The sequence below is a fragment of the Ptychodera flava genome, unplaced genomic scaffold (assembly GCF_041260155.1).
Source record: "Ptychodera flava strain L36383 unplaced genomic scaffold, AS_Pfla_20210202 Scaffold_64__1_contigs__length_706160_pilon, whole genome shotgun sequence".
NCBI lineage: Eukaryota > Metazoa > Hemichordata > Enteropneusta > Ptychoderidae > Ptychodera > Ptychodera flava.
The window spans coordinates 654,485-677,030 of record NW_027248386.1 but is presented as its reverse complement, the minus strand read 5'-3'; the positions used below and the strand labels follow the sequence as shown (position 1 = coordinate 677,030).

At 39.0% G+C, this 22,546-nt stretch overlaps 2 protein-coding genes across 2 annotated transcripts in view; one reads left to right on the top strand and one right to left on the bottom strand.

The window, feature by feature from the left end:
- Nucleotides 1–19,504, bottom strand: part of LOC139128677 (death-associated protein kinase 1-like) — a 31,468-nt gene extending 11,964 nt beyond the window's left edge. Inside the window, exons 1-7 of the mRNA XM_070694414.1 lie at nucleotides 19,415–19,504; nucleotides 7,913–8,026; nucleotides 6,441–6,500; nucleotides 5,898–6,026; nucleotides 4,435–4,686; nucleotides 3,223–3,349; nucleotides 2,569–2,717 (exon numbers count right to left, since the gene is read on the bottom strand). Coding sequence (XP_070550515.1) covers nucleotides 2,569–2,717; nucleotides 3,223–3,349; nucleotides 4,435–4,686; nucleotides 5,898–6,026; nucleotides 6,441–6,500; nucleotides 7,913–8,026; nucleotides 19,415–19,504 — 921 coding nt within the window. The remainder of the gene's footprint in view (nucleotides 1–2,568; nucleotides 2,718–3,222; nucleotides 3,350–4,434; nucleotides 4,687–5,897; nucleotides 6,027–6,440; nucleotides 6,501–7,912; nucleotides 8,027–19,414) is intronic.
- Nucleotides 19,505–20,214: 710 nt separating this feature from the next.
- LOC139128676 (uncharacterized) lies at nucleotides 20,215–21,231 on the top strand. The gene has a single exon (XM_070694413.1). It carries the CDS (start codon nucleotides 20,215–20,217, stop codon nucleotides 21,229–21,231), a length of 1,017 nt encoding a protein of 338 aa, XP_070550514.1.
- Nucleotides 21,232–22,546: the final 1,315 nt, after the last annotated feature.

Here is a 22,546-nt window from a genome sequence, read left to right as displayed (position 1 = left end):
TGTGTGTTTGGCCAACTACTAGACCTGTAAGGCTGTACTACATGGAGGTAGTAGACTGTACAAGTGCAGCAGGGCCGGGCCGAGATTGGTGTGGGGCCTGCAGCAAGGTAAAATTGACAGCGTCCATTGCAGAATGCCCGCGTGTTATCCTTTCTCGTTTGGGAGGAAATTTACCGCTGTATTCAGAATGCCTTTTTACCAGTATAAAAGCTCAGTAACTGATGCATCAAGAGCCAAGAGTCTGTAAATTTCTTAGCAGTAGCTCTATTGTTTTTTTTTTTCTAAATTTTTGCTGAGATACAGCAGTGCGTATACTGGTCCCGATCGTTCTGACTCAGGCGTTCACAGCTGTTTAGGGAGCCGTCATTATTTACAATCTGGGGGTCGGAGGAATTACATTAGAAACTCCGAAATTTTGAGTCGCACCCCAGCCAACCATGATAACTTTGAGTAACCCCCTCTCTAAGAGAAAGTTTGGCTTACCTTAGCCCATGTAATAATATGAAAATATAAAAGCTCACCTAATAAGCAGTCTCCGACCATATAGTATTGTTAAATTTGGATGGGTAGCATGTCATTATGGTATGGTTAAATGTCCAAATGGTTGTTGAACTCAAGTCAACTAAACTATACATTTCTATGATAATATAAAGGATGAATTCACAACAGTTCAGTTTTGTCCTAGATCCTGTGCACTTATAGTGATATCTGTCGAGAACATTTCTCCATGACCCAGCCTCTCCTTCCAACCCTGGTAACGACTGCAGAAAACTACTGTGTGACATCATCATCACCACTGTTGATCCTCATCTTTAATGTCGCTGGTGCCATTGCGTACATGAACAACGATATCATTCTCATCGTCACTATCTTCTCTTTCATAATAAGTATTGCTAGTAGTAGCACCTACTTGTAGTTTTTTGCCTTGCTTCATCTAGTTGATATTTATTTGTACTGTTAGAGTATTTATTTTCTTTTTATTTAATATGTATCAGAGTAAAATCATATAAACTAATCATTATGTCATTGAGGACAGAGTAAGACAAAGAAAAAACATTTTGAGCACCCCTTATCACTTTCAATTTTTTAATGACTCCCAGGTCGTAAATACTGACGGTTCCCTTACTTGCTGCCAAAGGCCATCGCGTTCACTGCATTCGACAGCCTACATTGCCAAACTATGTTGCTTCGATTTCGCAATCACCTTGCCGCTAAAGCGACAATCAGCTGAAATTTATTACTTCAAGTTACTCAATTTTGATAGCTATTTGCCTACAGAAGTGAGCCAAGTGTATATAGTGTCGTCTTGATTTTACATCGGTACCCGGAGTTCTAAGTGACCAACTGCAGGGTGCGCATCGGTGCACTGCCGACTGCAGTTTGAATAATCCGTATATAACGCACACGGTACCAGAATAGAATGTTAGCCTCCTCTGCCAAAGTTCTGTATCCTCTGAAACACAGTAGCAGTATGTATTTGAACGGAGAAGAACAAAATAAAACCATTCGCAGGTCATTCAGCCGGCGACCATGGGCGATTATCCGGGCAGTGTGGCGTGGCATGGCAAGGCCCCAGAATGTTGCAGGCTCGATGATGTCATCAGTATCGGCGTTCTCGATCACGTGCACAGCCTACAAATTGTCAACAAACCCGCGCGGCAATCCAACTCGATCGGGCAATATTTAGCGTTTGTATGTCACTACAGGAGCACAAATTTGGCTTATTTCTTTACTGAACAACATTTCACGATGGATGTAAGAGAATAATATGTAATTTCGAACATACAAAGGTTAAAAGTTACAAATACTGGGGCTTTAAGTAGACGGAGAAGAATCAGTCCTGTAAATTATTATCAACGAAATTTTCATATACTTCATAATGGAAGAAACGACTAGTTCAATGATTACAACGGTGGGGCACTGAAAGTTTATCTCTATATGTTTTTCTCTCTCAATTCATGCAACTTTTGTGTGTCAACAGAACTTGATCGGCGACAACGTGTCATGCAGTGCATAAGCTCTACAATCGACTGCCGCCATATTTAGTTTAGCTATTTATGACGTTGGGACAGCTTATTAGAGTCGGAACAATCTGTAAACACTTATGTATGTATAACTGCCCCATATTTCCTTTTTAGCTGAGTCACAAGTTTGGATTAACTAGACTGATTGGAAGGGCATAGGTTTCTATAGACGCCACGGTAAAACTTGCTTAGATGTGGTTGAGCATGCGCAGAGGTGGGATTACGTTTCATTTCGTGTGTTAACAAAGCCTGACTTCTGGTCCAGACAAAAAGGCATTTTCACTTCTTTAAATGTAAATAGTTCACGTTTTTAGGCGGGCTGGGTATGCAATTCAGTATCATTTATGGTCTTCTTTCACATATTCAGGATGCCATTTTAAACAAAAATATAAAAAGATGTAAAAGGTTAGCTTAACTGGGGCTTCGATTAACACTTTCAAATACATTATTTGCTTGCTTAAGATTTAATGTCACCCCAAAACCCATCAAGATTGAACGTATCACATTTTAAATAATTATATTGCCATTTTTATCGATACCACACCTTTGTAAGTTTAATGCATGTCCGCAGTCTGTTCATATCTCTGTGTTGTGAGTCATGACAATTCAGTATGAACGTCTCGTCAAGGATATTCAGATATTCACCAAACATTTTTTTAGCTTCCAGCTGTATTTCTCTGTACAGAGCGTCAGCTATAAATCAAATGTTAAGTCGATGAAATAGCTCTTAAGTGAGTTATCGCCAGAGGTATCACGAGGTAAAAGTGAAATATTGTAAAGCTTAATGAAAAGACTGTATTATTCATTATTAGTCAATGGAGTTGGTTTTATTTGGTAATAGGATTCAGGCAGTCCTTTATGAGTCTGTTTAAACAAAATAGCCATGATTTTCAAAAAACATTGATATTGAAGTGTGTTTCTGAATTTTTTTTCTGCAATGAAATCAATGGTTATTAACATTGTACAATTCCTACTCTAATTTGAAGGACGTGAATCAGATTAAATGTGGTACAATGTATGTCTATTGGAGGTGTCACATATATTTGATCTTTACGGATGCATAGTTCTGATGAATAAAGGTAATTTATACACAACATTGAAAGTCATTGTTCAGTTTAACTGCAAAACGACTCTTGTAAAGATCATATGCTTTATGTAAAATGCAAGACATCGTATTGTTGATAATTACTAAACTTACCTTGCTTGCGAGTTCCCTTTTTCAGTTGATCTGCCCTGCTCGCAACCAGAATTACAGTTGGTTTAAACTGCCCCTTTGCAATAGTTTTCATAATGATCGCCTTGATGAAAGAGAGCCATGAGATTACCTTTGATAGATATCAAGTACAGTATGAGTTAATTAGAGCAAAGAACATGTACTTCTTACTCTAGCTTGTTAGTCGCCACCGACGTAGTCCGGGGGACTTGTGGTTTTGGCAATGACCGTGCGGCGTGCGTGCGTCCATGTAACCGTCAAAAAGCTCTCCTCTGACGTTTGTTGATCGGTTTCTTTCAAAGCCGGTACAATGTACCATATCACCTGTGTCATATATATACACGTCAATTTGTTTCACGATACAATCAAATATGGCCGCATGGCAGCCATTTTGTTACGATTTTTCATGTCTGGAACCATAAGTTAGAAAATACCGGTCTCAGCAATACTGTGAGTTATGTAAACAGACCATTTATTAAGTTCAGCCTCGTCATATCCGTGAACGATGCTTTAGGCCAAGCACAAAAGTTTTGAATTTAATTAGTCATGGTAAAGAAGGAAATATGGAACTTTTTCTACAATTCAAACGAGTAAAAGCGGCAATATTGTGATAATTGATATGAATAATAGTTGGTTGGCACCATTCGTTGTTAAGGTACATACTGTGTTTTTATGACGTCTACACTTCTAAGAGTACGGTCCTAGTCATAAGTGCGTTATGACAGAATCGCTATACTACAAGTTTCCTGTTGACGCTTTTAAATAACAAACAAGCAAAATATATAGAGTATAGAAATAAACGAGCCACTCAAATCCGACTATATCACAAAAAATGGTCGCCTTCTGTGTAAATGTTGGATACAAAGTAAAATATACTCCCAAGAAAGAACTTTTTGTGTAGATTAGATTTACTAGTTACATTTAAACAAGCCCGTAAAGAAAATACACTAGTGGAAGATGTAAATACCCTTGAAAAATTTATTTGTGCTGCAATAAAATGGACAATGCAATGGACGATCAAGTTACAACGCTGTATTTACCTCAAGTTTTTTTCCCAAACTCGCTCACAAATTCATTCCTAACATGACAGACAGACATTGTCAAACAAACAAACAAATTAACAAACAACAACATCCACTGCCGATGTCTTTTTACCACAATGTTTGTTATTAAGAAATTCATCCGAACAGGACTCACCTCGTTTTTTTGCTTCTCAGGTGTATCAGTGATTTTGAAGACAACAGCGAAGATGGAATTTTCAGCAGAGAGAAACATGTTGTGTGTTACATAGTACTCTGTTTGTCCTGCAAAGTCCCAGATGCCGAATTTTCCAGCCTTGGAGATGTTAACCGTGGCCATGTCTATACCAGGCGTTGGTTCGTACTCTTCCTTCTCTGATGATGGAGCTTTTTCTTTTGAGCGTTGCAAGAGTTTTGCTTCAATGAAGCTCTGTAAACGCATATGAGATAGTGATGCAACTACAGGTTTTGTAATGTACTTACTGGTGCATTTTTGTGAAAGGTGGCAGTTACCTGAGCCAGTACTCTTATTCTATTTATCAAAAAAATGTTTTCAAAGTTTTAAGAGTCCCTGCTTTTAAGCTGTATTTTACACATAAAATGTGTGACTTGTGCATCAAAATTATTCCCATGCACTCTAAACTAGATAACATTGCTCTGTACCCAAGAGAAACGCTGAGAAGAGAATGTCAACATTTTTTGGCGTTACATTTAACTTCTTTTATGCTTAGTAAGAAATATAATGATTTCGACTATTCTGTTATCAACGAGCTTGTAAGGAAGCAAAATGCACTTATGTAATAAAGACACTGCAACAAAGTAAAATTACAATTAAATATTAACCTGTTTTAGTCAGGCTTGTTGATTTCTTTGTAGTTTCTACGTGGGAACGATATTACCTTTTGGAGAGTCGCTAAATATGATATCCATGTACAAATTAAATAATCCAACCGCTTATGAGACATTTGAGAGCAATAAAGTTGATGTTTTGTGCCGACTCTTAGTGATGATCTAAAGTAAACATCTCTTGCCTATTCATTAGAGGTATTGCACCCGTTTAACACCCCAACGGGAAGTGCGTTACCAAAGACACATTCCCTGTATGTTTCATACCACAAAGACCACAAGGGGTGAAAAACGGGCACTATCGCCAAAAAGAGACAAAGTTATAAATGTTTTACGCACTACATATTCATGCTATTCTATATTTTCATTTCACAGGCTTTGATGTATGGGCACTTAAATGGTACATTATAAGAAGTTTACTTGGTGACTCTCCACAGCGGGAATAGTGGTACCAATTTCTTCACAAGAAAAAGCAACAGTGTCCGTGTAATATCGTACTACTTCCATGGTGTTACTTGAATCATTGTTATTAATGAATTTTTTAAGTTCGTACGCTGTTAGAATAGAAAATATTGCTGAGAGGCTCGTTACTCATGCTGGCTTCTCGTCATGCATTACTTATTCCACTATTGTTCAAAGCTGCGGATGATCTAAGCGTATTGTCATTTGACTTGGCTGTTTTTTAAATACTGTTTCAAAAGAGAATAGTGACTCACTCTTTGGACCACTAGGGACTAGTTGTATCTTTTTTAACGTTACGTGGCATTGTATTATTAAACATATCATAGCACCTACCCGCTGCAACGCATGTTTGAGTGTTGTCTTTCCATTACCACCGTATCCACACAGTAAGATTTTCATGATATTACGTTTTTTACCTGGTTCGTTCATGAGAGCGTTAAACTCTTGTTGTTGGCGATACATCTAAGAAGCGATAGTAAATTTAAATAAATGCTAACCTATTAGACTTAGCCTTTGAAAATAAAATATGTATACAAAATAGGAAAACATTGTTAACCAGGGGATCATTAGATAAAACATGATTATTGAATGTCTTCCAAATTTGAATATGATTATTTGAAGTCATCATCTCGGTGCTGAAGCCCATGGAATTAAATGTCGTCAATAAAGGATATACAAAGCAGACAAGTAATTTATCAAATTAATTAAACCTAATAAGATACCAATGTGCGGATATTAACTGTAGCATATATGTCAAGGTATATAGACATTGTCTGAATAACATTCTCACTAAAGTGTGACTTGACATGCCAATAAAATATCAAACATTATTTCCTGGTAATTGGAGATCTGGTTTTGACATCCTTATATTATTACCTTGTGATAGTTGAGCAACTCAAGCTTAATGTTCCTATCGTGGATGTTTTCAAGGACAGTCTGTAGTTGTAAAATATATAAAAAAATGTATAAGTTTCATAAATCGTTCGGGAATAACATTATTATATTCAGATAAATTCATATATAAACTTGACAATGTAATAAAAAGAGTTTTATTTTAATATGAACTGAATACATTGGCGAAGTTGTACCATTGTCTGGCGAAAGGCGGCGCTGTTGTCACATTGAAATTTTGTTAAAGGCAGGCAGTTAAACAAAATATCTCGTGGTTTCACTGGCTGATTCTTTGGGTACAGTATGATTGTGCATCTTTTATTGTGTTTGTGCAATGCTATCTTATCAATTTAGCTGCAGTTTTATATACTTTGAAGGACAATCTTTCAAAGCCAAGTAGTCCAATTTCTAGATTTTTATACGTCCAAATCTCGACTTGGTCATTTAAAGGCTCTGTTTAAGTTGCATGCGGTTTAATTCCTATATCACCCAATGGTATAAAATGTATTAATTCACATTCTGATGAAACCATTATTACTTTTTATATTTAAATGTTTTAAAAGTAGTTATTTTGTGGCTAATAAAACTCGAGATGTGACTGCATTAGCACAAAATGCTTTCAGATGTAAGGCTGCACTTGTAGATATGTCGTTCACGTGGCATAACAACCACATTCATGTGTAGATGCTGTGAGTTGAAGCAGCAAAAGTATTCGTGAGGTTGAGTGATAAATACTTTGATACAATATCGTTTTATAATTATGCGCACTCTCCTACAATCAAACATGGGTTGGTACGCTCGTCACTCGGTGCTGTCAAATATCGAATATGAACATGACAATATCTGTGGATATTTGTATTTCTTACACACTCATTATTTATCACAATTTCAAAGACGCAGTTTCAGAATAATGTAAAGCGTGAATATTTTGTTAAAAACCGGTAATAAAATAACATTTTTAAATTGTCTTGGTGACTTTTGTGGCGTCCTTTTAAAAGATCACAGACAAAAAAAATGTTAAAACGGAAAATGTTCTCCTCATTATAGACTTTTACTGTTAAGTACAATGTGGGTAACATATACCTGTTCGGCAACTTTTCGATCTATATTCTAGATTAGAGGTATTACATGCAAGCGTGGAAACAGACATAGACGGTACATTTTTAACTGAGAAATTACAATATGGATAGCGATAAATACACACACATTTATGATTGAGATGCTGTTATTCGTGTTTTGATAAGTTGACTCAATATAATGAAATAAAAGTCTCGAAACTTCATTCATCTGCATGACTTAGTTTTTATACATATTATGTCTTCTGTTCATTACATTGTGTTTCTCCTTATAAATGCAGAGAGAGAGAGAGAGAGAGAGAGAGAGAGAGAGAGAGAGAGAGAGAGAGAGAGAGAGAGAGAGAGAGAGAGAGAGAGAGAGAGAATGAATTCAGTACTTGCCTCAGTTACTTTGTCCCTGTCATAGTGACATTCCAGAAATAATCTTGCTATATTTTGACTTTCTTCATCCGTCAGAAACTTTCCTTCGGCAATGGAAACTGCTGTTTCACCATCCTATAAACGTTAAAGATTCACCGATTTACATTTGTCAGTAAATTAAATCAGGTCTTCATATTTCATATAGAAGTCCATTAAAAGAATAATCCCATGGTCTTTTTAAAGATTACTTTAAAAATACAATGTCAAGATTGAAGGGAATATGACATTAAACTGGTCCAATAATCATTTTCATTCAGGGTAACACATTACCAGGTCCATGGGACATTTGAGATTTACAAATTAAAGTAGGTTGCGAAAGGAAAGCTGTTGTTAAAAACCGGATAGAGAGGGACAATGTAAGTTTAATTAAGTTCACTAAATTTTCCTTTGTTGACAACTAGATACTGATGTTGGCAGAGAAGCTTGGGTGAGCGTGAGGCGAGCGTGGACAAGGGATTACTATACATTACTACATCCTATTACTGTAGGATTACTACATCTAGCACTACAATAGCCAGCCACCTTAAGTATAGCTACATTAAATTGATAAAACATGTCGGGTGTTTTTTGACGTCAACCGTCTGACAACTTTTGACATCATTACTATGCCCACCAATCGCACTGACAGTAAAACAATGCAGACTTAGTAAACTTTAAACCTGTGATTGTAACGCATCTTTGACGATTTTAATTAAGTATACTAGAGTTACCCAAAGTTTGTGGGCTGATTTCATCAAATATTAAAACAAATGAAGAGATAAATTTTAACTGACAATCATGCTCATGAAGAGACGATCACAAAATTCAGGCAAAATAAGGTTGACAGACCATAGCATAGTACAGGGTGAACTCTAAGGTGACTGGGGGCTCGTACGTCCAAGAAGTGCTGTAGGAAAGGCAGACTCTCAAGCACAGGCGCTCTTCAACTGGGTAGTATATCTATTTTCGGCTCGATATATCGATCCCGTAGTCGATATGCCCGCCACTGCAACCTACACACTCATTTAGGTTGCAGTGGCGGGCATATCGACAATGGGATCGACAAATCGAGGCGAAAAGCGATCTATTTAGCAGACTGCCCGGCTCGAGCGCCTGTGTCGCTTGTAGCATGTCACTCGAGCCATAGCTCGTTCTGCGTAGACGTCGTACCAAGACACGTCGCTTTTTCCGATCGTTTCTTCCACAGAACTGTCACTTAAATATTATTATTATCGTCTTGCCGTTTAAAAAATATGAGGACCTAAACGACATCGTGTGTTGCTCAATTGCTCACAGGGCAAAAGAAGAGTCCCCTGGGGTGGGGAGGGATGGGTTTTTGTGCAAAGTTTACCTTATTTGATTTTATTAATTTGACTGTGATATTTCAAATAAAGAGTTCAACTCTGAACGTCTGACTGCTTTTTTATTACTACGAGTAATATTATTAATTTTGACTTTGGTATTCCAAATAAAGATTTCGACTCCACACCGTCTTCTTTATATATTGCCGACAAGTCCTTATCTCCTCTCCTACTTGTGTATACACCACTATAATTGCTCCAAAAACATTGCCAACTTGCTAATCCGCTGTCCGTATCAGCGGATTAATTGATCAAGTCATACCACAGCCGTTACACACGTACTAAAATAATAACGCCAGTTGCAGCGGCGTCGAGGATTGACTGTACCTTTGTCATTACTGTTGAAGTACATCTGTTATTGGTATAAGCATCGTGGCTCCACGAAACATTGTTTCTGAACGTTTTACTTGTCTCGCCGTTATCTTCAGTTACGTATAATCTGTTGTTTGCATGTCAATAGATTGGCCTGTTTTCAATCTCCTGTGCACGCTAATCTTGACCGTAATTACAAACACATAAACATTCGATCCGCCAGTGAATGTCATCAAAGGTGAACGGGATGAATTTGATCCTGTGTATCAAGTCCCTTGCCTCCCATCGTGTTTACCAACTTGAAAAAATACATTGCTAAAATCATACTTATCATATCTATGAATTTCGTTATATAATCATTACTCGGTTTTTGCAAACCCATTATAGTTAATATAGTTTAATCTACGCGAGTATGCCCTCAAAACACGGGAATGAGCAAATAGGTCCCTCCCGGTGGTTGCGATGGAGACGGGACGGGTTTCTTGATGCTAAATTTAATGATTTTAATGATTAAAGTCTCAGTTGAAGCCTAGTAATGCCACATTGTACTATAAACGCGATTGGAATTAATTTGGGATAATTGGATGGCGAAGTAATGCCGATTTAATCTACAAATGTTATCTCATCTGCTTTTCTTTTTATATTACAGACTTGTTTTTATGAGTATATTGAGATATTGCAACATTAAGGTGTATGGCACCTAACACTTTTGAGAAATTTGCAAAATACGAAAATGCAATTATCTCAATTAGTTCCAATCGTGTTTATAGCATTACAATATATACAGTACCACATCGCTTAACTTTGTTCTGTATGTCTACAGATGCTTTGTGTCCCAACAATAATTTGGTCGTCTTCCCTTTGCCCTTCCTTGCTGCATCGTGCAATGTGTATCGCCATTCTGCAGAAAAGTGAATAATATAAAGTTTAATTATGAAGTGAAATACTAGTAACTGACAAGGGCACGAGTTCGCCAGTCAGTAGGCAAGAGCCTGTATGTTTTAATGAAGGTAACTGGAAAGTCTGGCAGCCTTAAAGGAGAATAATAAACACTGTAGAAAGCTGACGTACAAAGTAGAGAAGTCTTGCAAATGCTTTAGGTCACAGAACTGTGCATTTTTATGTGACATGCAGAAGACATGACCTTGTTTAGCTGAAAACCAATAGATGCATAGGTCTAACTTGGTTGTTGAACTAATAATTACCACAAACATAATGCACCCGCATCTTAACTATGAGAGAGCAGGGTGGGGAAGAAACGGAGACAGCTTCCCACATCATTGCTATTATTTTATAGTTTTGCAATGCCAGTGAATTTGTAGATGTAGAAAACAAATTTTAAAACAAAACATTAACTTATATTGAAGCCCTTGAACGTCATCCGGCGTAATTGGCCCTGAATGTGTATACATTATACATTTACACACACTCCAACTACCTGTACACGCACGTCTAGCCCGAAAAAATGAGCAGTACACTCATGGTTTGATTGGGAAATACAAAAACTATTTTGAAGGAAACGAAAAGTAATTGTATATGTCTGCCGTCCATTTCGAACTTGAATCGTCTTCTTTCAATATATGCCATTTAAAAAGCTAAAACACTTGATATGACAGTCATCAAGAAAACGGAGTGTCCATGCATCGACATCAATGCCTTGTGCAGCGAGCTATATGGTATAAGCTGATCAGCATGTGTCGCTAGTAGTCACAGTACAACATCCAGTTATAAACAATATCAACAGAGTTCCACACTATTATTGAAATGTTTAAATTTCATTAATGATTGCGTCTCTAAATTTAATTTTCGATGGCTTCTTGACAATAGCTATTTATTTTTGTCGACCGGCTAACGATGTAATCAGGTGTTTTGAAGGTACATTTGACAAACATACTTGCGAGGCTTTGTCGGGAACTAGTCAAAACCGACCATGAAAGTTGTCGCCAATTTAAAGATGCATCAGTAAAATAGGTAGCCGGCGAGACATTAGATCAACGGAGATCCCAAGGTCGTTATGATGTCGGTTGTAGTTGCACTTGGACCGATATTTTATTGGCTCCGGAATCCTTTCTGTTGATGCCATCTGGCAATGTTAATGACATCATCTGCCGTTGTTGGTCCGTGGATGGCTGGTTTGAGTAGCTTTTAAACGATTCTTAGTTTACATGGTCACTTTAAAGTGTTCGGTTATAATAACTCATACCCATAGAGTCTGGAAAAATACATCTGGCTGACTAATTTCAAGTGCTTGTGGTTAAGCTTTGTCGGTCGTTCGTATTTGTATACCAAGACTCAGAGGCCGCTTGAACTCTCGACACATGAGAGTACTTTCAGGCCGTAGACCTGTTTCAGCGAAAACGACGGAGTCACGTACAGTTACCAGTTATTCAATAATGTACTGGGCTTCCCCTCACACATTATGTCGTGCAAAGTTCGCTTTCGTCCATTGTGGGATGGGAGAAGTAACGCCTACATTATTGCTGACAAAGTTCATCTAGAAAATCAAGAGTGAGGTATTCAACTTGTCGGCTCGTGGTGACCGTGTTTGTAAATCACTCTCGTTTTCCTTCGCTTATCTCTTTTAGGCATCACATTTTCAAATGACTGCAATTTTTCATTTGAATAAATAAATATAATCAAACAATCAAATAAACAAACAAACGGTCAATAGTTGTTAGTTTTGTTAAAGTTCGAACCAATGATCTTTATATACGCAATATTAAAAGTCAAAACCTTGAATTGGCGTATAATTTCGTACAGTTGTCTAAGTTGAGGGCGGGCAAGTCAGTGACAGTATCAGTCGCGAGAGAGCTTGGCGCGGCTTGTTAACGACAACTTTCATACCTGTATCAAATTTCTACTCCGGCTTGAGAAGTGGAGTTCAGTTGTTTACCAAATGTAGATGAAACTCGTACAAACTTAGACTACCGGCATCCGTCTGATAAATTGTAACGGACAGATTGGAAAAACAGTAAATCGCAGTAATAATGATTTAATAAAGTGCCGAGACTTTGAAGCTATTGATGGCATGATGATTGCACATGACGAAAGCAATCACTGACAATTCATCTAACTAGCGATTAATTTGACTCTTGATGTGCAAGATTATCTGCGGGATCGTGATTTTTTTATTTCATGACAATCTACTAATCGCAGTAAAACAGAAAGGCACTTCTGGTGTGATGGCTCAGGCTATAATCAACAATAACGCTTTCAGGATGGCGACCGTGAATCCTCATACATGACAGGGTTTGCTGACCTGTCGAAAACCTAAAAAGAAACAGTACTGGGTGCTCCCTATATTACACTTGATAAACAATATCATGCACACTGACGAGGCACTTTTGTTTTAATTGGCATACCACTGTACCCATATCGCCCAGTATCATACATGCCCTGACTAGCTCAGCCACATTCCCGCAACAGTCCGCCGTAAAGTGTTTGAGGGAGGGTGCATGTCTGGCAGAGACCCTGCGATTCGCGTTCTTCCAGTGTCAGTCAGTTGGAACCGCGCGCCCTCCAGAGACGCGACGCGAATCCCAGGGTCTGGACGTTCTTGCAAGCGACCGGTCGGATTTCTGCCTGATCCGGGTACTTTGTAGAACTCCACACATCTGTTAATCGAAACAACAACGACACGTACCATAGCCAATAAAATTAAAAATGAAAAATAAAACCATACCGCGTATATAGGTTACTAGCTACTAGTACAAATTCTCTCCGCCCAGTTAGATAGGTGTTTCTTTGAAGTCACAACCTTATGAATATTCATATACTTGCAAGAACCGACAGTTGCTGTGTCTGGCAGCGCGTGCTCACAGACAGCTGCACAGCGCAGCCTTCGAATGCAGGCCTAAATTTGGCGCGCACAAAACAAGGCACAGCGACTGTGGAGAGTCTAGGAGGGTGCTGCCGGCCGTACAAACACCTTTGTCTTTGAACAGAAGTTGTTCGACAGTGCATTGGGGCAAGGTAACCTCTATGAACAAGGTACTCTCTGATAGGCGAATACACATACAATTTACTAGATAACTGGGTCTGACTCAATATGGTACAGACCTTCAAGAAAAGCTTTCCTGTGGATTTTTTGCTAGTGTTACAATTTTCTTCTCGGCATTATACTTCTAAGACAGTATGCATGGCAAAGTATCAGTACATAGTAGTTGTCATTGAGACGTCTGCGATTACAAGCTTGGCCCATTCCTTGTAAGAAATGACTTAGTCACTAGTTTTAGAAGATGAATATATACCTGACATCGTCACCGTACCTGACTCAGTACGAGTTACATTAACTTAAACTAAACATTGATAAGGCCAGACAGAAAAAAAGTATTGTTCCTTGGAATCACAGCTTTTGCTTTAGTGCCAAAATGTGACTGTTTCCTCGAATTTACTCATAAGAGTACAGCTGCATCCCTATTATATTGGTGTTGCCGGTGATTTGTTATGTTAGCACGTGAAACTGCTCAGAATTTGCTCAGTAAACACTGTCAGTTTATGTAACGCTTCTATTATCATGAACAGTTTATGAAATCTGGACTCAAAGGTCATCAGTAACAATATGCCTAGTGGAAAATTTAGCTGGTTAAAAAAATATCGCCCACCGATTCTTTGGCCTTATTTTTATCTGACTTGCATGTGCAAAAAAGAAATCAAAAACGATATGTACACCATGTGCTTAATTCACATCATGTTACTGTGTCTTTCCGAGATATGTTTAATTGTATAAAATAAACGGTTGTTATGAATTAATTCTGCGTCAGGCAGTTTTTGCATAAAAGGGAATACACAACAACATTTTTTTCTTTGATTTGTTTGCGATGTGATTTTATCTGCAATTAATGGTTGCAAAATCATTTGCTGGAGAACAGATCTTAAAAACTTCTTCTTCAGTCATGGTGAGGGGATGAAGCTCAACCCCCTCACCACCTCTCACCATGACTGAGGTCACGGAGCGCAGTAAGTGGCTCATTCGTTCAGTCCAAAACAACTGGAATTCCACGAGCGTCAAACCAAAATCCGTATTTGTATATGGCTTGACACGAAATCGTTCTTGCCAAATATGTATGCCACAGTTAGGCCTTCAAGAATAGGGCTTGATTATGTCGTGTCACTATAAAACATCGACCATGATCAGCGTGTGATATAGAGTTACCATTCCTAAAACCACAGTGCCGCTTCACAAAATCATCGGAACAGCTGGACATAAGAGAGGACGCACCGTCAGCACGACAACGAACGTGAGATGGGCGAGAACAGACATCTGTCACATATATTGGATGAAATTAAATCAAGAAATACTACTACTACTAAAAAAATATTTTACACGTAAATATCATCTCGTCTGTTTCTGACGTTCAAATATGAATCAGAGTATTATGTTCACATGAGTGTTTATGATATACTTCTTAAAATATCAATTGAAAATCCAATACCGACTGTCAAACATTTCTAAGAACATTATAATCGCATTGTATTCAAGTAACGAATACAATAAAGTCAGAATATTGGACAATTGTTTTTTTTTCACCGTTCACAGTTGTTTTCTTGTTTTACCTTCACTGATTATCCAAGCCTGGTTTTAGGATGAGCTACAAATATGTCCACACGAAAATATGATTGTTATATGTATATTAGGTCGGTACCCTTTGGCAACAACTCTTTCCCCTAAGAAAATGCATAGTTAAAAAAAGTTTTTAGACTTCACACAAGAGCACTGTCGCCAAGTCAGGATCCTCTCAGAAAGCCGCTCGATTTATATGGGACACTACAGAACACCTGACCACGATCAGCGTGATGATATAGAGTCACCATTTCCTACAACCGCTACATGCGAAGTCCGACGCTATTTTGTTTCTACGATCGCCAAATCGGTAAATCAAGTCTGACAAACAGATGTAAAATACTGCTTTGAAATATTCAGAGCAAGAAACCAAACCATTATTTGTGGAAATCGTTTGTACTGTACGTAAAAGGGCTATTTTTAGCCGGACTGCCGCTTCACAAAATCATCGGAATAGCTGGACATCAATGAGAATGCATGCACAACACAACAATAACTTGAGATGGGCGGGAAAAGACGGCTGTCACATAGATTCGATGAAAGTAGCTAAAAACACCAACACTACAAAAAATTCTTCCAAGCAGCAAATTTTAAATTTCTGTCATAAATGAGAACGCATCCACAACACGACAAGAACTTGAGGTGAGCGGGAAAAGACGGCTGTAATATAGATTCTATGGAAATAGCTAAAAACACCAATACTACAAAAAAAAATTCTAAGCAGCAGATTTAAAATTTCTGTGATCTCGTTTGTTTCAAAATACCCAAATAGGAACAAATGTCTCAGGTATACAGGAGTGTTTATAAAATACATTTTCAAAATATCACTTAAAAAGCCGACACCGACTGTCAAAATGTATGATATCGAATTCATGCGATGAAAACGATGACGTCACAATATTGGACAATTTGCATTTCCATCTCTGACAGTTGCCAAGTTTACTTTTACCGATTGAATGATGACAATTTGAACAAAGTTTCGTCCAACATACTAACTTGTGAATGTTATATTCTCCCGGCCTGGCTGTGAAGATACCAAATATGTTTACAAGAAAAAAAACTTATGTGGACTGCCGGTCAGGACCCCTGTGCAACAACTCTTTACCCGAAAGAAATGAATTGTAGAAAAAGTTATTCCGACGAAATATACTGAAAAAGATCATCCCTGAATCAAAAAATCTTTCAGCAGCAAATCATCATTAAATGCAATGACTATAACTCAAGCCATGATTTTTTTATTTGTGGCGACAACATATCAGTGACGTCAACATGGCATGCGCCATGGAACTTGACCTTCTATGAAATCAAGCCGCAGTATGAGGCATTGATTGCAATGTTGAATTATGACAATGGCGGTGAATGTTTTATTTTGAATTAAGAGAAAATCCAACCCTCGTGTTGACGTGAAATCTCAGTTTTCTCATCAGCCGCATGAAGACGTGGAAACTTTGATTCAGAAAAACATTGTTTTTATGCAGGCGAAATGCTTGCTTCCCCATTACCTGCATACGGACATGGAATGTCTAAGCTTAGATGCCCGCACTAAACTGTCCTTGCTGAAAACTTATCGTCACTTGCGGACGTTGAATCTCTGCCAGCACATTATCCGAATGTATACGCTGGCAATGTAAAGCATACGCGGAAACTCTATATGCTAACGTTGTGATACGAGAAAACATCAAGCTAATGGTGTACGTTGTGCTGCGGAAAACAAACAAACAAAAAATAAACAAACAAACAAACAAACAAATATTAAAAAAATATAACAAATATTTTATTGTCTGCTGATCGAATATATTCCTGAATAAATGCTAATGATGAGTATGTTCAGTTTGACAAACTATGGCATTACGATCAGGTTCACAACGCACGGTATGCATATTAATACGTTCTGTTGTGTAAAAGAGATATGCAAATGTAGAGTACGTTCAGTGCGAAAAATATATATGCGAGCGACGAAACCAAATGAGTAATAAATGCGTCGCGGCGAGAAAGCACCGTGCATTATTAATACGCTCCGATTGGGCCATGGCCAGTATGACATAATAATTAAACTACACAGAGTCCTAAAATAATAACGGACATGCAACCATCTTTATTTCATCCAATGACATGTATATCTTCAAGCAGAATGCAGATTATTAAACACTCAGATTAAAAAAAACGGGCATCATCATGTCTCTCATCTCCTTCTCTCTCTCTCTCTCTCTCTCTCTCTCTCTCTCTTTCTCTCTCTCTCTCTCTCTCTTCTCTCTCTCTCTCTCTCTCTCTCTCTCTCTCTCTCTCTCTCTCTCTCTCTCTCTCTCTCTCTTCATTCCATTGCCTTCAAGGTAAATACACTTAATTTCAATATCTGTAGAACGGGCAAAAGAGGGTGCTCTATAAACACTCGCTACAACGAGCGGACCACACATTTCTTATAACAATCATCAAATAATTATATTGACACTGTAAGATTCAAGATCTGATCTACGTATGAAGGAAATATCAGCATTTAAATACACAAGAAGACCACCACTTATTCCAGGGAACGTACTTTCGGCAGATTTCATACCCAGGAATCAGAGAAATCAGTGTCTTGATACGTTTTTATCAACTCACTAAAAAGGTAAATCAAAAGGTTTATTTGTTTTGTGACAAAATACTTGTAGTTCATCTACCTTGTTAGTTAGGCACCATTTTGGATGTTCCAATGGCAAATGCGTAAACCTTTGCAATTCTCAGTTCATGGAGGGGATCATTGGGCTTGTCGATTGACATCTGTGAAGTATTGGCGGTCAAGTTGTCCGTAGCAAGATTGACGGCGCCCTCTTCTTGGTCTGACTCCTATTTTCTGGTAGAGTACTTTGATTTGTGTCCTAGGGTGCCGCAGTTCCAACATGAAATCAGCTTATCGTGCCTGCAGACTCTGCTTACGTGCCCTTCTTCACCACAATCGTAACACTTCACATGGCTGTCAAACTGAGGTTGCTGAACGATTTCCGATCTACGTGGACACTGAGTTGATACATGCCCATGGACACCGCAGTAGAAACATCTTTTGACACTTTGATGAAAATTACAGTTCTAGGTAGTATATTCGACATGAGTGCCTCGGGAGAATAGCCAGTTACGACGAATACCAGAATGCTGATTACCAAAATAATGATTTCTAACAGATGGTTTCTGAGATGTACGATAGTTGAGTGTTTTTGTCAAAGCAAAAACTTATTGCTGCGATGATGGTATTTGTCAGTCTTGAAAATCTGCCCAAGATGGGCGTTTTCAAGCATTATCCGAATGCCTTTTACACTCGTGAAGTCCATCACGATGTAGAGATGATGAATCGATGGTGTTGTCATGAAATTTGAATATGCTATCGTTGTTGATGAAGTTAACATCTTCAAGCTGACAAAGGACGGCAAGGTCTTTGTTCAGATCGTCAATTTTAGTTTGAATATTAGGAATGTCTGTTTGTGATGGAATACTGAAAACAGTCACTCGGTCATTCGGCATGGCTTTGGCAATTAACAGCAAATTGTAGTATTCCGCTGTGATGTATATGTTGCATTCATCTTGTTGCTGTCATTAGTAAGCTTACCGATCTGTAAAAGTATTTCGTTATACTCGATGTCAGGAGTGACAGATGATAAGTGATCAGTTATGTCATTGACGGTAGCGACTGGTATGAGTGTACTGCAGTGTCACTATTCTTTAGTGATATATAGCAAAGTAGAGAGTCACCGATAAATAGCTTGCTTCGGCAATACTACTGTGTTATGTACTAAGAAGTTATGATCATCAGTTTGTGTCGCCGTTGTCGTTGTTGTTCTTTGGTCCTTAACCGGTTGGTGACTGGACGGGATCGTTGCTGCTCCCAAGGGTGCTTTCAGTTCGGCATTAGCTTTCTGTAGGATTGTGAGTTCTTCATTTATTGTTACATTTTCTTGTATAGATGCTGAGTAAAGTTATCGAAAGTATGCTGTTCTGTCCTGAATATCAGAAATCTTACTCATCAGCAAAGCAATATTCTATCGGATATTCCTACATTCATTGCATGGCCAGAAGTAGCGACTGGATTCGTCGCGTCAATGTCCAGACATACTAGGTGAAACTATTTGAAACAGACTGCACCGAATCATCTCACCTTTCCCAGATCTATTAAAACTGCAATTTTCAAAGCAGTGGATCTCAGTATTAGACGACATTGTAGTCGTAGACGGAGTTCTCACAGCACGACTCTTCTTTTTTGATTTGCGCTTTTCTTGCCTTGTTTTGAAGGTTGAAGGTTACACCATTGTAGACGCTAAATGGACACAGATTCAGGATCTTCTTCTGATGTTCCTGTGTCAGAATCATAGTTACTAAATCTACTTACGAGGGACTTGATTGGAGATATAATGAAATCTAAGATAGATTTATTCAAAGACAGTGGTGACGTTAATGGAGATTGGCGGTTAGCTTGGTTGATGCGAAATTCCACGCGGTTGTTTAATGCATTAGCAGTGTTTTGGCAAGTTGATTTTATGTTGTCGGTTAACACGTCTGGTAAAAGATACAATTTATTTTGTGGAGTTTGGTAGACATCCGGTCGATCGTTCTTGCTTTGCCTTGGCATTCTTATTAACATATATGCAAATAACGTATTACAATAGGCTTCCCGCCAAACTCGAATCTGAAAAATCGGACTCAGGACTCCGGGTTGATTCAACAAAGATGATCGAAATTAAGGAATCATAGGTAACTTATAGTCCAGAGCAGGTTCAAGACAACTCTTACACTTTGACTGTTGAGAACAAGAGTATGTTTATTGCCTTCTGCCTATTGGCGTATTGTCTTGCTGTCAATCACCAAGAGACTTTCCATATTTGTATTGTACCACGCCCTCTTTCATGGGTACGTGTGTGCTGACACTTTCTGACTTTGGCGGAATAAAGCGGAGTTGAGTTTGCTGTTGTCAACTGAACACGTGCGTCCGTTCGTTCTGTTCTCTGGGTATCTACGAACCACCTCACCCCAAGCGGTCACATTTTGGTGCCGAGACCAGGATACAGGTACTCTGAGACGAGATGGATACGCCAGAACGAATAAAACTCAGTAGAAGAGCACACCGCGGTCAAATGACCAAAATACTGAACCAACTAGACGAATTCATGGAGACAGCGGAAGATGGGCTGAATGAAGCAAAGTTAGACAAGATCCAAGCGAAGCTAGAGTTGGCTTCCGCCAAGCTTCAGCAACTACAAGTTCTAGACCAAAATCTGATCGACAAGACAGAAGATGCCGATTTAGAAACCGTAATCGTCGAAGCAGATGACTACCATGGCGCTAATAAACAAAGGTTAGTCGTTTGCGAAAGACACTTGAACAGACTGTCCGACAAATTTACCAAGAGTACACAAAAACTCGATCCATCAGCTGAAGAATTCAAGCCAACGTCTGCAATGTTACAAAACTACAAACATGTCAAGAACGTACAGCTACCCAAACTAGCTTTAGCCAAATTTTCCGGAGACATTCTGAAATGGCAGAGCTTTTTTGATAGTTTTCAAGCCGCTGTACACAACGATCCGTCACTGGACAATATTCAGAAATTTCAGTATTTGCGAGCCCAACTATCGGATGAAGCTGCCAGGGCAATAGAAGGACTTTCCCTCACCGCCGCAAATTACTCAAATGAGTTGTTGGTTAAACGCTACGGCCAACCCCACATGGTAAAGGCTGCCTACATGAAGGCCTTGTGGGAACTACCAAGACCGAATGGTGATCTTGCCAGTTTACGTGAATTCTACGACGCCACTGAAACTTACATCCGAGGATTACAATCGTTGGGAAAAGATGAATCATCGTACGGTGACCGCCTCGTACCAATCATCATGGAAAAACTACCGAGCAGAATCCGCGAACTCATAACAAGAGATCATGGTACATCGCGAGAATGGTCACTTCAGGAACTGAGAGAAGCTATATCTAGGGAAATAGATGCGAGTCTAGCCGGACAGCCGCTATTTGAACTATTTGAAAGGTTCATCCAACCATGGAGATTCTCAACCCCGCGCAACCGCCGCATTCTTAACCAGAAGTGAGACAAACCCGCCGCCACCGCGAAAATGCGCCTTCTGCAAGGAAGCTACACATAAACCGCTGAACTGTATCAAGGTCAACTCGCCAGAGCAACGCTTAGAAATTGTCAAGCATGACCGCCTCTGCTTCAATTGCCTAGGAAACCATAAAGCTTCTGATTGCAAATCGAAATACCGCTGTAGAAACTGTAAGAGAAAACATCACACATCGTTATGTTCACCGTCGCAACCCACCTCCAAAACGGACACAAAACCAAATTCAGTAAAACCCGCACCCGCAGAAGTCCACGCGAAATCAGTAGCGACAGGTACAGGTGTCGGTGACGTTACCCTCGCGACCTCATCCAATGTCGGGGCTGTATTACTAAAAACTGCAGTCGCTCAAGTTTCAAGTCGGTCGGTAACCACATTAGCAACGATTCTCTTCGATGAAGGCGCGACGAGATCGTTCATCACACAGGACGTGGTGGAAAAGTTACAATTGGCGATAGATAGCTCGCAGATAATTGAACTTGCCGCGTTCGGAGACAAAACATGTCAAACAAGGTGTCTGAGTCAAGTTACTTTCTCGCTACATACTACATCCGGGACAAAAGTAGACATAACCGCATTGATCGTCCCCAAAATATCTGCTCCCATGCGAAATCTGATAAATCAATCAGTACTGGATTTGCCACATTTGAAAGGGCTACATTTCGCTCATCCACGCTCGGACACTGACACATTTGAAATAGCTATACTCCTTGGAGCAGATTGTTACTGGCAGCTGATTGAAGACAAGATTATTCGCGGAAATGGTCCCACCGCTGTTAAATCTAAACTGGGATACCTTCTGTCAGGTCCAGTTCACTCCGACAGTACAAAGACGAACACTGTCCTCCACGTCGCTACTAATCTCAAACAAGAAGAAACTGATATGAACTCATTTTGGGAATTGGAATCGATCGGTATTAGGGACGACCCACAAGCTACAGAGAGTGCAGCTGACTACGAGCTCTACCGCAGTACAAAAATAGAATCCCATGGCAACCGGTATGTAGCAAAACTTCCTGGAAACAGACCATCCGCCGCTCCCGATAAACTTCTCAATCAGCGAAACGCGCACTCGCTCAATGGTAAATAGACTCAGCGGTGATCTGCGCAGTACATACGACAAAATAATACAAGAACAAGAGCGCAAGGGCTTCTATAGAGAAAGTCATTGACGGTGATATGTCACAGTAAAAGTGTTTTTTCAAATCGGACGCAAAAACATTGACCTTTCGTTTACGGGTCAAAAAACATTTGATTGCCATGTTTTATTTGCAAACTTTAAGGA